At 43.6% G+C, this 14226-nt stretch overlaps 2 protein-coding genes across 2 annotated transcripts; one reads left to right on the forward strand and one right to left on the reverse strand.

The window, feature by feature from the left end:
• The first annotated feature begins 2799 nt into the window (after positions 1-2799).
• nefma (neurofilament medium chain a) lies at positions 2800-7634 on the forward strand. Its single transcript, XM_004538321.4, has 3 exons — positions 2800-4042; positions 4884-5008; positions 5119-7634. The coding sequence occupies exons 1-3, from the start codon at positions 2984-2986 to the stop codon at positions 6722-6724; spliced, it is 2790 nt and encodes a 929-aa protein (XP_004538378.1). The 5' UTR covers positions 2800-2983; the 3' UTR covers positions 6725-7634.
• Positions 7635-11270: 3636 nt separating this feature from the next.
• Positions 11271-14161, reverse strand: LOC101470344 (neurofilament light polypeptide). Its single transcript, XM_004538320.3, has 4 exons — positions 13044-14161; positions 12798-12922; positions 11958-12358; positions 11271-11867 (listed from the first exon to the last, which is right to left on the reverse strand). The coding sequence occupies exons 1-4, from the start codon at positions 14085-14087 to the stop codon at positions 11596-11598; spliced, it is 1842 nt and encodes a 613-aa protein (XP_004538377.3). The 5' UTR covers positions 14088-14161; the 3' UTR covers positions 11271-11595.
• Between the last annotated feature and the right edge of the window lie 65 nt (positions 14162-14226).

Here is a 14226-nt window from a genome sequence, read left to right on the forward strand (position 1 = left end):
TTGTATTTCATGACACTTTTAGATGGGAGTATTGAAGAAAGTAAGATTATTCAGGTAACCTCTGATACAGGATGCAGCAACATCTGTTGATATTTGTTGATCAACAGTAATACACCTTTAAGCACAATTTTTTTTTCATTAGTGAACTACTTTTGCAAATGACCACCTCTGGCTCTACACAAAATGGCAAAACAAATGAACTGCATGTATGTTCATGTGTATATAGTTTACACATGAATGTGAAGCAAACACAGTCAAGGTATTATAAACTGTAGTTGAACGACTAGTTTCATTATTAGTCAGTTGATGCAAGGATGTTTATGTGTTAAGTTTACAGGTGAATGTCTTACATATGTTTGTGTTATTCTGTTATTACAAAAGATTGCTATGCTGCTGCTCATTTTTATGATCCACTCGTATCGGTTTAATAAAAGGTCACGCTGACCTTGCAGCTTACTGTGAATATGTAACAGTACACCTCTACACTATGCAACTTAAGGTTGTCCACACCTTGACCCCACGCGGGTACACTTCAATACTGTGGAGGGCTCACTGCAGGTTGCAGGCTGGGACAGACTGGGGCTGACTGGGATGGGCTTGTCTCCTTGTTAGAGCCTGTTTCTACTGCAGTGCTATTTGAAAACACTCCAACCCTTCTGCAGTGCGCTGGAGCCCAAAACTGATGTTGAATGACTCCCCTTTTTCTGCCCAACCCACCCACACTCACTCTAAGTTGTACATCACACCACCACCGCCCTCATAGGGCATCTAAAAGCACCTCAAGGTTCTGAGTCGACAGCCCTACAGCAAATATATCTGTCTGAAATCCTGCAGCCAGTATCAGGGCCCGAAGAGAACGTCATGGGACAGTGATCAAGGGCACAGTAAAGTCTGCAAACAGAGAGACTGGGGTGTGGCTCCTGGAGTATAATTACTTACAATACACGATGGCGCTTAGAATAGGCAGACATGCATAAACAGGGCGAGAAAGTCATTGTGACTTTCTCTGTATCCCTCTCTGTCTTCCTCTCTCTCTTCTTCTCTCGCTGTCTGCCTTTCTGTCTCTGGAGCAATCTAAAATTGGCCAAGCTTGATGCATTTGTACTGCCTGACTAAACCTTTCAGCAGAAGGAAATGAGGGGGGGGGGGGGGGGGGGGGGGGGACGGGGACATAAACTGTAGATCAAGGTGATAATTATTATTATTATTATTTGAAAAGCTTTAAATTTAAAGTGCAATCTCCAGATGTGCAATAAAGTATCTGTCTTGGTCCTTATGTCCGCACTGGCTTTGCAGGATTTTAAATATGGTTGCACTTGCAGAGGAGAGGTTTGAGAATTTTGACAGAATTAAATAAGCAGTGGAGGGGAAAAAAGGCGGATGCAGCTGTTTGTGGTGCATTACCTTCAACAATCATTTTCACATTGATCAAAGTCACACGATATTTGAGTGAAGCTTCAAGATTGACAGAAGATCAATACCCTGATGGCCCAAGCCACAATGCAGCCAACCTACACAGTGAGGCTTCATTTGTTGAGGGTGAAATGTCCTTATCAAATGCTTCGATAACTCACAAATCCCATGCAAAAATCCTACTAACTTGGAAGAAAGTTTACGTGCAGCATGTACAAATATAAACACTGACTATTACAGTGTTGTAGCTAAAACACATTTCCGTGTAGGTTGTACAGACTAATTTCTAAACAGTTCTGTAAATTAACAAAGATTATATTTTGTCATGATGGAGATTAAAAAGAAAACAAAAGTCGGTTAACCAAGTTATTGAATGAATACCTGATGTTTAGACATTCAATTGTAAGAACAGACTGTGTCAGGAGTTGGAAAATTCAGTGTACTTTGTAGCTGTGCCTTAACCTAAACAGACTTCTCTTCATGAAAATTAATCCAGCTTCTTTATGATGATATTTTTCTTTTCACGGAAGTTTGGAAATCAATTAATGGTTAGAAGTGTTGGTAAACAGAAAAAACACTCAACTTTAAAGTTTGAATTATCTGTATGTGTGGCCATAGATGTTTGATAAGGTAAGCTATTTATTTGGGATGGAGTGCCACTATAACTCACTTGGTTGAGCAGGTTGCCTATATGCCAAAAGGCTTCTAAGGAAGGCACAGGCTTTATTCCACCCTGGGCCATTTCCTGCAAGTCATTCCACCTTGATCTCCTCCTACTTTAATATAAGCTCTTTACTGCTCTGTCCAACAAAGACTAAAAATCCCACCCCCTCAAAAAATGGCTTGTTTTTGACTACCCTGTGCAGCAGTGATCCAAAAAGACAAACTATGGACAATATTAATGTAAACACAAAAATACAGCATGCAGACAGGAACGCACGCACGCACACACACACACACACACACACACACACACACACACACACACACACACACACACACACACACTGTGGATCACTGGGTGGGCACTCCCTTTTACCTTCTTTATACCGTATTATTGACAAGAAGGATAAGAATGTTTATTTTTTCAACCGAGAATAAATGCAACTGATACTGCTGTTGAACTGCATGTTGCTGTCCATGGTGCTGAACTAAGAGGGGGCTACATCTATCTATCTATCTATCTATCTATCTATCTATCTATCTATCTATCTATCTATCTATCTATCTACTTTGTCAGGTTACTTTAAGCCGGACACCCACGTAACCCGTATAGCCCACGTGGTTCAGGCTGAACGGGACCCCGGACCATTAGCAGACGGCCCGAGGGGGATGCGCCCTCCCCTCCCCCTATTTCAGTGGATGGAATAAAATTGCCTCATACTTGCTTTGGCAACTGCAGAGCCTCGGATATATAAGGAGCACGCAGAGGAGGTCTCAGTCGCTGTGAGAGCCACACACCCCTCACCTGCACGCACACATACACCCACATAAACGTTCGCCACACTCCTGCACGTCCTGCACCGTCCTCCTTCATTCTTGCGCACATCCCCTTCTGTGGTCTAACCGGATGAGTTACCCGGTGGACACTGTAGGGAGTCCCTTCAGGAGAACTATGGATACCAGAACGACCAGCTATGGCTACAGCCGCTCCAGCGGCACCCCCTCCAGCGGCTTTCGGTCCCAGTCCTGGTCCCGGGCCAGTCCCGGCTCCACCGTGACCACGTCTTACAAGAGGAGCGTGAATATGCCGGCAACCCGGGCATACAGCTCAGCTGTGCTGAGCTCCGCCGACAGCGTTGATTATAGTCAAACCTCTATTCTGAACGGAGACTACAAGCGTTCTAACGAGAAAGAGCAACTTCAAGGGCTCAATGACCGGTTTGTTGTTTACATTGACAAGGTGCACTACCTGGAGCAGCAGAACAAGCAGATCGAGGCGGAGATCCAGGCACTGCGGCACAAACAGGTGTCGCGCTCCCAGATGGACGACCTCTATGACCAGGAGCTGCGGGAGCTACGGGAGCTGCTGGAGCAAATCCACCATGACAAGGCACAAATTCAGCTCGACACGGACCACATCGACGAGGACATCCAGCGGATCAGAGACCGCTTTGAAGAAGAAGCTCGCATCCGAGAGGAGACAGAGGCCATAATCCGTGTCCTGAAGAAGGACATGAGCGACTCGGAGTTGGTAAAGTCTGAGTTGGAGAAGAAAGTTCAGTCGCTGCAGGATGAAATCGCCTTCATCCGCAACAATCACGAGGAAGAAGTCAGCGACCTCATCGCCCAGATTCAGGCGTCTCAGGTGACAGTGGAAAGGAAAGACCTCCAGAAGGCTGACATCACCGAGGCTCTCCGGGAGATTCGAAGCGAACTGGAGGGCCACTCCAACCAGAACCTGCAGCAGGTGGAAAACTGGTTCATGTGCCGCTACGTCAAGCTGACCGAGGCTGCAGAGCAAAACAAGGACGCCATAAAGTCCGCCCGTGACGAGATAGCCGACTATCGCCGTCAGCTGCAGTCCAAGACGGTGGAGCTGGAGTCCGTCCGCGGTACAAGAGACTCACTGGAGAGACAGCTTAATGACATCGAGGACCGCCACAACAGCGACCTGGCCAGCCTGCAGGTAAGAAGGCAGCCCGGTAAGAGCGGTGAGTGGGCTGAGAACAGACGTTCAACTCTAAAACAAGGCAATTCTGTTTTGAAATCAGAATCAGAATCAGAATACTTTATTGATCCCTGTCATAGATTATTCTTAAAGAATTGTGTAGCCTGTTTTTAAAACTTGATAAAAGAGTTGATGTTCTTAATAGGACACATTTACGTTTTACTGACGCAGCATTTAAGCGTGAGCCTTTAAAATCAAATAAAAAAAAGATTCACAAATATAAAATATTAGTTTCTATTATCTTTGACAGGTTCTGTAACATTTGTCCCCTTCTGCCTAACTGTGACTGTTCAGCACAAACACTTTTCTCTTAAGCAGGCTGATTGTATTCACAAGCTGGAGAGATTTCCAAGAGTCACGAAATGGTTAAAAGGGAATCGCTGCAGCAGACTCTCTCTCTCCCGCTCTCTCTCTCTCTCTTGCTGAGTCAGAGGCAATGGGTCGATGCCTTGATTGGCTCTGTCCTTGCATCACACCACTGAGATTTTAGGGCGAGGGTGGGGGTGTATTGAAAGAGTGCGGAGGCTGCCCTTGAAACAGAGGCATTCAACATCTCTAGAATACTGTATTGCGTCAGAATGTATTAAAAAGCAAGCAGCCTTGTTGCGCAGAGTCTGCAGAGTTTACAGAAAGACATGGGCAGCACTGCAACAGATAATTTGGAAAAACTATTAAGGCTTCAAAAAAAATTTGCATAATACATGAAGACTGGTTTTGAGCACTGGACCTCGTATTGCATTTAAATTATTCAACATATTCAACCCTATAACAACAGCTGATTTTTGTGTATTTCACTCAGGAAACAATTCACCAGCTGGATAATGAGCTCAAGAGCACCAAATGGGAGATGGCTCGTCACCTGCGCGAGTACCAGGACCTGCTCAATGTCAAGATGGCCTTAGACATTGAAATAGCTGCATACAGGTACAGGATACACTCATGCACAATTGAAATTTAATTTTGAAACAATATTTGCAGTCCTTTTCATATAGAAGCATACTTTAAATATCTGATTTATGCATTTGTTACACTAGGAAACTCCTAGAGGGTGAGGAGACCCACTTCAGCACTTTTCCTTACCGCCAGACTGTCACCACCACTAAAATCTCTAAGCCTAAGTCGGAGCCCACAAAGCTTAAGGTGCAGCACAAGTTTGTGGAGGAGATCATTGAGGAGACAAGGGTTGAGGATGAGAAGGCTGAAATGGATGAGGCCCTGGCAGAGCTAGCGCAAGAGCTCTCTGCCACACAGGAAGGAGAGGAGGGTGAAGAGGAAGAAGGGGAGGAGAAGGCAGAGGGAGAGGAAGCAGAGGGTGAGGTGGAAGAGGGAGAAGGAGAGGAGGGAGGAGAAGCAGAAGAAGAAGTCGTAGCTGTCACTGAAGCCAAAGTTAGCTCAAGTGCGCCCAGCAAGGAGGAAGAGGAGGATGAAAAAGGTGGTGATGAGGGAGAAGAGGGAGAGGGAGAAGGTGGTGAGGATGAGAAGGAAGAAGAAGCAGAGGGAGAAGGTGGTGAGGGTGAGGATGAGGGAAAAAAGGGGGATGATGCAGAGGGAGGTGATGAAGAAGGAGAGGGAGGAGGAGAGGAGGAAGAAGTTGAGGAGACAATGTTGTGCACCAAAGCTCCAGAGTCTAAAGCCTCTCCTGACAAAGAGAAGGCTGGAGACAAAGAGGGCAGTGGAGAAGAGGAGGGAGCAGGTGCTGAAGAAGAGAGTGGAGATCAGGATGAAGATGCAGGTAGTGACAAAGCATCCAAAAGTGGAGATGAGAAGGAGGAAAAAGAGGATGCAGGCAAAAAGGGAGATGAGAAGAAGGGAAAAGATGAGCCAGACTCAGAACCAGCTGTAACCCAGACAGAGGCTCCAAAAACTGAAGCTACAAAGGCCGAGGCCAAGAAAGAAGATGCTCCTAAATCTGAGGAAACAAAACCTGAATTTCCAAAGAAAGAAGAAGCTCCCAAAACAGAGGGATCAAAACCTGACTCTCCAAAGTCAGATTCCCCAAAGCCTGCGTCTCCCAAATCTGAATCCCCTAGGCCTGCCTCCCCCAAGTCTGAATCTCCTAGACCTGCCTCCCCCAAGTCTGAATCCCCTAAGCCTGCCTCCCCCAAGTCTGAATCACCAAAACCAGAGTCTCCTAAATCTGAATCTCCCAAGCCTGCTTCTCCTAAAGCAGAGTCTCCAAAAGAAGCATCCCCAAAATCTAGCTCCCCAAAAGCTGAATCCCCAAAGACCGAGACCGCAAAGCCTGAGGCTCCTAAAAGCACTGAAGACAAGACTGAGAAAAAGAGCGAGCCAACAGAAGAGAAGAAAGTTGAAAAGAAAGATGTTGCCATGAACGGTGACATAGACAAGAGTAGCCCTGAGGAGAAAGAGAAGAAGGATGAAGGAAAAGAAGCTGATGTGATCACCAACGGCGTAGACGAGAGTCCTGTCAAGGAAGACGGCAGCCAGAAGGTTGTGATCACCAAGACCGTGGAGACAATCACCACCGGAGAGGATGGGTCAAAGCATGTCATCAAGTCCGTCACTGTGACCGAAACAGTGAAGGAGGCGGAAGAGATGCTGCAGGAGAAACTGGTCTCTACTAAGAAGACCGAGAAACACTCCACTCAGTCCATCAAGCAGGTGACGGAGAGTGAGTGAGCGAGCAGAGAAGGAGGGGAGGAAGGGGAGAGAACAACACAAGCAATCAATCCAGAACTAACATAACAAAGAAAATCATACAGCTAGAGCGATGTAATAAAGATAACCACTCTCAAACATACAAAACAAGTCAGAGCGAGAAGACAAAAGTTAAACGCTACAAATTTCAAAAATGCATGTTGAGTGAAAGCTTCAAACGGGCTTCACAGCAGACGCGGACAGGAGCAAGTGACTGAGATATTTTATTCTTCCTTATATTTTTTTCCTTTCTGCAGTTAGTGGGTGAGCTCACGAATGGGTGGGTGCTTGGGTGGGTGGGGTGTCTCTGCATGTTAGCTCAGGGGAGCGGAATACTTTCCTCTCTGTATGGTAGAAATACACCTTAAAAAGAGTAAATACTAGAAAGCAATCAATAAACAATATTACTGCGGAGAGGGTTTTGGAGTTGAAGCAAAAGTGGGGGACTGGCGGATGGAGGGTCCTCGATGCAGACATATGTATTCTACTGACGAAGCCTTACTTGACACGTGAAGATACCAACTGAGCCAAAAAGAAACTAACAACAACAAATACACAGCCAACAGTGACGGAAGAAATGGACGGTGATATGATAAACACAATACCATATACATCCATTTACCGAAGCAGATAAAGCTTAAGAAACCTAAAGAAACTCCTAGCCTTAAACATGCTTTTTATCAGTGTCTGTTATGTTTACCTGACTGCAACTGAAAAAAATATATACTGTAAATGATAGAAACATGCATTCCTGTATGCATAGGATGGACTTGAATTTAAATACAGAATTTAATGAGGTGCTACTGTTTGCAATCCCATGACTTTACTCATCATGAACAATTTCCCAGCAGCATTTGCTCAATAAATGTCATAAAGATCTTCAAAACGCCAACTGTCTGTTGTCACTTTATTATTCCTTTAATCATATTTTTTGCAACTGTATACAGCACTGCAGCAATACAGCATTACAGCTACGGAATATTACATAGTTTATTAGCAATTGAATGTAGTTACTGTGGTTTGTTTCCTGTCAACAGCAACATAAACCCAGCAGTGACGACAGATGTGATCACTAACAGGCTGGGTGCAGAAAATCAGTATTAAATAGCATCAGTGTCTTTTTAAAAACCCACCACAAGGGTTCCAAAAGCCTAATTTAATGACGTGGACCAGTGTGTGTTTGTGTGTAAATGGCATTTTTAAACAACAACAACAACAAAAAAAAAATCACATTAGGAGAGATAACAGAATATTAACTACAGGGAGCTATTTGAGATAATTGGGAAAACAATGCCATGGGCGATCTTGGTTGGGTGTCACTGGTTAATCATTAGTATCAGCATGAATTTCATTTAAAAATAAATGCATGGAAATAAAGTATCTCGTAGTGTACTCGCACTTCTCCGCATTGCACCAGTTTAGAAACATTAAGTCCTGGACAAGCGAGTTTGGTTCTTGTTGCTACTTTTCTTTTTAAAGAAACCAAACGAACTTGGCAGTCATGGAAGCTCGTTTCTCTGGCCTCCATTCCTCTCTTTCTTTATCCGTAAACTTTGGCTGTGTGGTGTTTAAATTAAAATAAAAGTATGTCTTAAAAGTGAGAAGCGTCACTTTTAAGCATCTATCCCTTTACTGGCACCGAGCCCAAGGCTGCTGCGCTTTAGTGATGTGCGATACCACTGATTTCCTTTCCGATCCCATACCAAGTAAAATTCAGGGTGGTATCGACGATACTGATCCGATACCGATACTTTGTACAAAAACATATTTTATTTATTGTATCTTTTATTGTATCTCAAATTATAGCGTCAACATGATTACAGGATATCAGAGTACTCGTTCTTATCACTTAATAATGCAGAATTCATAGAAATAAAAAAACTGAAGTTGTGCACTATTTGAACACGCTGCCTGCCTGCAGCACTAAAGGACTCCGCGAGAGACGTCATATTCTGTGATATGATTTACTCTGAGGTGTTTGACGAGGTTAGTGGTGTGGCCACAACACCTCACTTTCTTGCCACATGTATCACAAGTCTTGGCTGTTTGTGGAGGTAAAATACGGCCACACATGACTCCATTTACGCTCAGCCATTGTTGTGAGTGCGCACGCCAAGGGGCTGCAACACATTTATACAGCCATATTTCGCATATGACTATGAAAGGCGGAAGAGGAAGTAGTTCCTTCGAATGTAGACAATCCGAATGTTATAGTTTCTTTCCACTGTGTTCCTGTTAATGATAAACTACAAATTTACCCTAAATTACTAAAATATCAATATTTTAATATGAGAATCGATTCAAGAACATGAATGACTGGTATCGGAGGAATCGATATTTCAGTATCGATCCGCATATCACTACTGCGCTTATAGACTATAGTATGGCTATAGACTGTAAATAAAAGATGGATGCATACATACAATACCTGCTAATCAGAGGTGGGATGTAACTACGTACAAATACTTCTTTACTGTGCTTAAGTAGAATTTTCAGGTATCTGAACTTTTACATGAGTATTTATTTTTCTGACAACTTTCAACTACATTTCCCCTTCATTTTTAAACAAATATCTGCACTTTCTTGTAGTGTTTTTATTATATTATATTTATATTAAATTGTGTTTGCAGTACTTCAGAATGTGACTAGCACTACAGAAGAGGAGGAAGCCTGAAGGGATGTTACATCAAGCGAAACAAAGATGAATTTTGCATTTAAGCTGATGATGTTTAGATTCATTCACTGACTTCCAACTTTATACAGTCTAGTGTAAAGACAGTATAAACAAAGTAGTGTCACTGTAGGGGATGGACATCAGCCAGTTCAGTTGCATAAATCCACAAAGAGCAACAGGTCAGCTGTTCACATCATGTACACCAAGAATATCTACTGAAGCTTATATTAGAAATTATTGTGAGTTGTGATTATTTTCCCCATGCTGATCCAGTACACAGATCACTACACGGGGTTTCCCGACCTGCTGAATCCCACCCACTTTAACCCCTGCCTTGTTTTACTGTTTAGGTGTGGAGGGAAAGTCCTCGTCTGCAACGTAGGTGACAGAAAATAGCATTTTTGTTTTAAATTTTCTTTCACTGCATGTGCCCTGTATAATAGATTCAAACACAGCAGTTTGATTGAAATTAGAACGTTAAAATGTTAATAATTTCTATATTCTCATATACTAATATTTAATTATTATTATATTAATATAGCACAAGGTTCAGTTACATTTGTACAAAAATGGCTAGTAGAATTGTGTAGCTACTTTTTCCATTGTTAGTAAATTCAGAGCCTGTACTTTTTTTTGCTTTTACTTGAGTAAAAAAGTCACTTCAGTACTACAACTTTTACTGGAGTAAAGGCATCTGTACTTCTACTTAAATAAAGAAAGTCAGTACTTTTGTCACTCCTGCTGCTAATCAATGGTAGTAATCAATGCTAATAAACCTAAAATGCCCTACAAGGCACTCACATCACAAACATTGGCGACATTTCCAGTTCAGTGACTCCCAGTCTACCAACAACAGCAGCCTGTGTCAGCAAACTCCACCCCTTAAATCACAATTCAAATGATTCAGCAGGTGAAGGTGGTAACTATCCATAAACACCAAAAATATCTCTGTTATAGTCTGAAAACATGCCTTTTAATGCTCTGAACTTCACTACTCTCAATTCCTTCTGTAGGGAATTCAATTAGATCACAATGCTTTAATGTAATTGGTGACATGAGGAACACGTTTTTGATGTTATTGAGATGATTTTCTTTTCAGTTCTTCATTGCTGTTAAACAGTTGTAATGTGGTAAATGAAATTTAGCTATGTGTAAATGCCAGCATATATTTCTGTGATATTTCTGATACATACATAACATACTGAGCATATTACCTTAGCTTAATAAAGATGAATACTTTGCACCCATTGATGCTTCTTTTCTTCCTCATATTCATTTGTCATTTCCCCTTCATTCCAATGCATAATGATCTCAGATCTTTGAAGGACTAGGCTAGTGACTATCATTGGATGTTATTCTTAAAGAGGCAATATGTGATACTTTGAGTAAACTACACAGTGAGTTTAGATACTCACTATAAATCCTGGCAACATTCAAAAGTTACAAACTTGCTCTGTAACCCAGTATATGGTGAGCAGCAAGTGATCTCAGACAGTATAGAAGATGAAAGTTTTAATCTGATTTTACTACTAAACAGTTTTTTATTTGTAAGATGAAGATTATGGTTTTTAAGCCACATTCTTTGATGTTCAAAATCAATCTTGAACTACAGCAGGATCTTTTGTGACAGTGTTTATAACACAGCAGGATAGCAATTATCTTAGAGGCAATGTTGTGACTCTAAATGTCTGTATTTGTCAGTGTGTGTGTGGTAAGTGATTGGGCTGCTCACCTCTCTGCCTGTTAAGGAAATAATAAATCAACACATGTCTCTACATTTCCAAGTGCCTATGAGGACTATATCATAAATCTGTATGCATGTCAGCATAATCTTTAAATCAGGGCTCAAAATCAGTGAGATGCACGGCTTTAAGAATAATTTATTTACCCACCAGAACTCTCACACACATACACTATTACATTCACTCAGAACTGTGCAACAAGACCTTTATGGGCTATTCGGAACATTGGTAAGCATTTAACCTTGATTTGTTGCTTTAAATGGCTGTTGGACTGTGTTATTGAGCACCATGTTAACAAGCAGATCTAAGAGGACAGCACTGTTGCCTCTACCTGTCTTTAAGCTGCAGTTTTTTTGTGGACAGTCTTGACCATAACGGTTTACTTTTTATCCTTTGTGCTCTTCTCTTCAGCTGGCTCAGGTTGGGCAGCTTTCTCTTCAACTTTCTCCTTTTTTTACTTCGGCTTTGTCATCTTTTTTTGGAACAGCTTTCACGTCTTTGTCATCAGCTTTATCTTCTTTCTCCTCACTCTTTTGAACTTCCTCCTGCTCTTGTGCTTCATCTTTTGTATCATCTTCTTTGTCATCAGCTCCTTCTGCTTTTGCCTCCTCTTGTGCTTCAGTTTCCTCCCCTTCATCTTTTCCCTCTTTCTCTCCTTCATCTTCGGCAGCTTCTGCTGCATCTTCCTTTTGCTCCTCTTCATCACCACCTGAATCAAGAGATGAAAATTTAGTTACCATGACACTAATAATTGATATTTATTTGACTGATAGAACATGACTGAGCAAGTTAAACCAACCCTCGCCTTCTTCCTTATCCTCTTCCTCTACTTCCTTAGCTTCATCTTCTTTCTCACCCTCCTCCTCACCTTCCTCTTCCTCTTCATCCTTTTTCTCCTCTGTTTCTTCTCCCACCTCTTCTTCATTAGCTTCCTCTTCCTCCTTTTCCTCCTCTTCCACCTCCTCCTCACCAGGTGGGCTGGCCTCTGCTTGCTGGGCGTGGCTGGCAGAGATGATGCCTTCAGTGGTGCTGACACTGGAGCTGAGCAGGCGTGAGGTCATCAGGTAGGAGGTGCCAGAGCTCAGGCTGGAGAAGACGGGCCTAGCGAAAGAGGGTGCTGACAAACTGTGGCTGTACAACGGAGACACTCCCCCAGCCATACCTACACTGAAGCGAGACTCCTCCCCTTCCAGGAGCTTCCTGCGTCAAACAATGAAAAGAAAGGATGGGAGATCAGTTAAAAGCATGGGTCTTAAATGTAACAGTAAGTGGTCATTTATTTACTCTTAGAATTATATTGTCAGGATCTCTGTCTAAATAAATAAATAAATCTGGGCAAATTCTGAGATGATTAAACTATTTTGCTGGTAATAACTGAAATGAGTAAAGAAAATCAACAGCCTATTTATGCAAGACAATTCATAATTTTATTGGGAGGGGTTTTTGGTTGGGTCTGATTATTGGGGGGCCCCTGCATGTCTCAGACATTAAATGTAAAAAAAAACTTCACTGACTCTGATACAAATCCAAAAGCATCAGTTTCCTAGGTGCCTCTAAATAGGAGTTTCTATATAATTTTGCAACGCTAAAAATAAACCCTTTATCATTTATCAGACTCACTCCCTGTTTCACCCATTACCTGTATGCAGCAATCTCGATGTCCAGAGCCATCTTGACATTCAGAAGGTCCTGGTACTCCTTCAGGTAGCGGGCCATTTCCTGTTTAGTGCCCCTCAGCTCACTCTCCAGTTCTGCAATGGTATCCTAAAGAAAAATCAAAGTTAAGTGTTATTTTATACAATGAGACAAAGGGAAATAACATACTGCAGGATCAAATGAAAACCATAAGTAACATACTTCAAAGATCTGGACGACATTTACAGACCTGCATAGCTGCTATCTCTGCACTCTGTTTCTCCTCCATGTCATGCAGCTGTTTTTCCAGGGATCCATTGAGGCCTCTGCATGCATCGATTTCCAGTATGCGGGCTTGTAGCTGGCGTCGGTACTCTCCTGCTTCGTCCTTGGAATTTCTCACAGCATCAGTGTGCTGGGCCACAGTTTCAGTCAGGGAGCCTACCTTGCTTCTGAACCACTCCTCAGCTGCCTGCATGTTCCTGGCAGCCAGCCTTTCATACTGGGACCGGATATCCCTGAGAGCCCCAGAGAGGTCTGGAGCGGCAGCCTCAGATTCCACAGCCACCTGCACACCCAGCTGGACTTGGGCCTGAAGTTCAACCACTTCACCCTCATGAATCCTCTTGAGGAAGGCCAGCTCGTCCAGCAGGATTTCCACACTTTTCTCCAGCTCAGCCTTTGCTAAGGTAACCTCGTCGGCCTCCCGACGAGCCTCCATCAGCTTGCCCTCAGCTTCTTCACGAGCCAACACCTCCTGCTCATATCGACCCTGCAGAGCACTCAGGGTTTGCTCCAGCCTCTCTCTCTGACTTAGGACAGCCTGTTGTTCTGCCCTAGCTTCATCCACAGCTGCTCTCAGGGACCGGGCCTCTTGCTCATACAGAGCTCTCAGGCGGGACGGCTCAGAGTGCCTTTGCCTCAGCAGCAGCAGTTCTGCCTCCAAGGCACGGTTCTGCTGCTCCAGCTCACGCACTCTCTCGATGAAACCGGCAAAACGGTCATTAAGGTCCTGCAGCTGGCTGCGCTCTTGTGTGCGTACAGCCCGAAACTCGGAGCTGATCTGGGCCGCTTGGCTGAGTTCCAGCTCCAGGGAAGAAGCTGGTGAGGAAGAAGAGTAGAGCACACGGCCAGGGGAGGAGTACTGCAGACGGGAGGAAGACAGTGGGGATGCATGAGTAGAGAAGCCAGAGAGGGTCCTCCCTCTAGTCACCACCACACGTGCAGGAGGCTCGGCAAAATAGCGTCTGTATGATGAGGTGGAGTAGTAAGGGTCATATCCGATGCTACTCATGGTTGAGTGTTGGGAGGAAAAGTTGCTCTTCCTCTCCTCTTGCTGTATGTGTGCGTGTGGAGGAGTGCGAAGGGCTTGGGTTTAAGTCTTGACTGCTTGCTGCTGCAGCAGCCTGCGCTTTTATAGCTGGAAGGTGGGG

Source organism: Maylandia zebra, linkage group LG7, assembly GCF_041146795.1.
Source record: "Maylandia zebra isolate NMK-2024a linkage group LG7, Mzebra_GT3a, whole genome shotgun sequence".
Lineage (NCBI taxonomy): Eukaryota > Metazoa > Chordata > Actinopteri > Cichliformes > Cichlidae > Maylandia > Maylandia zebra.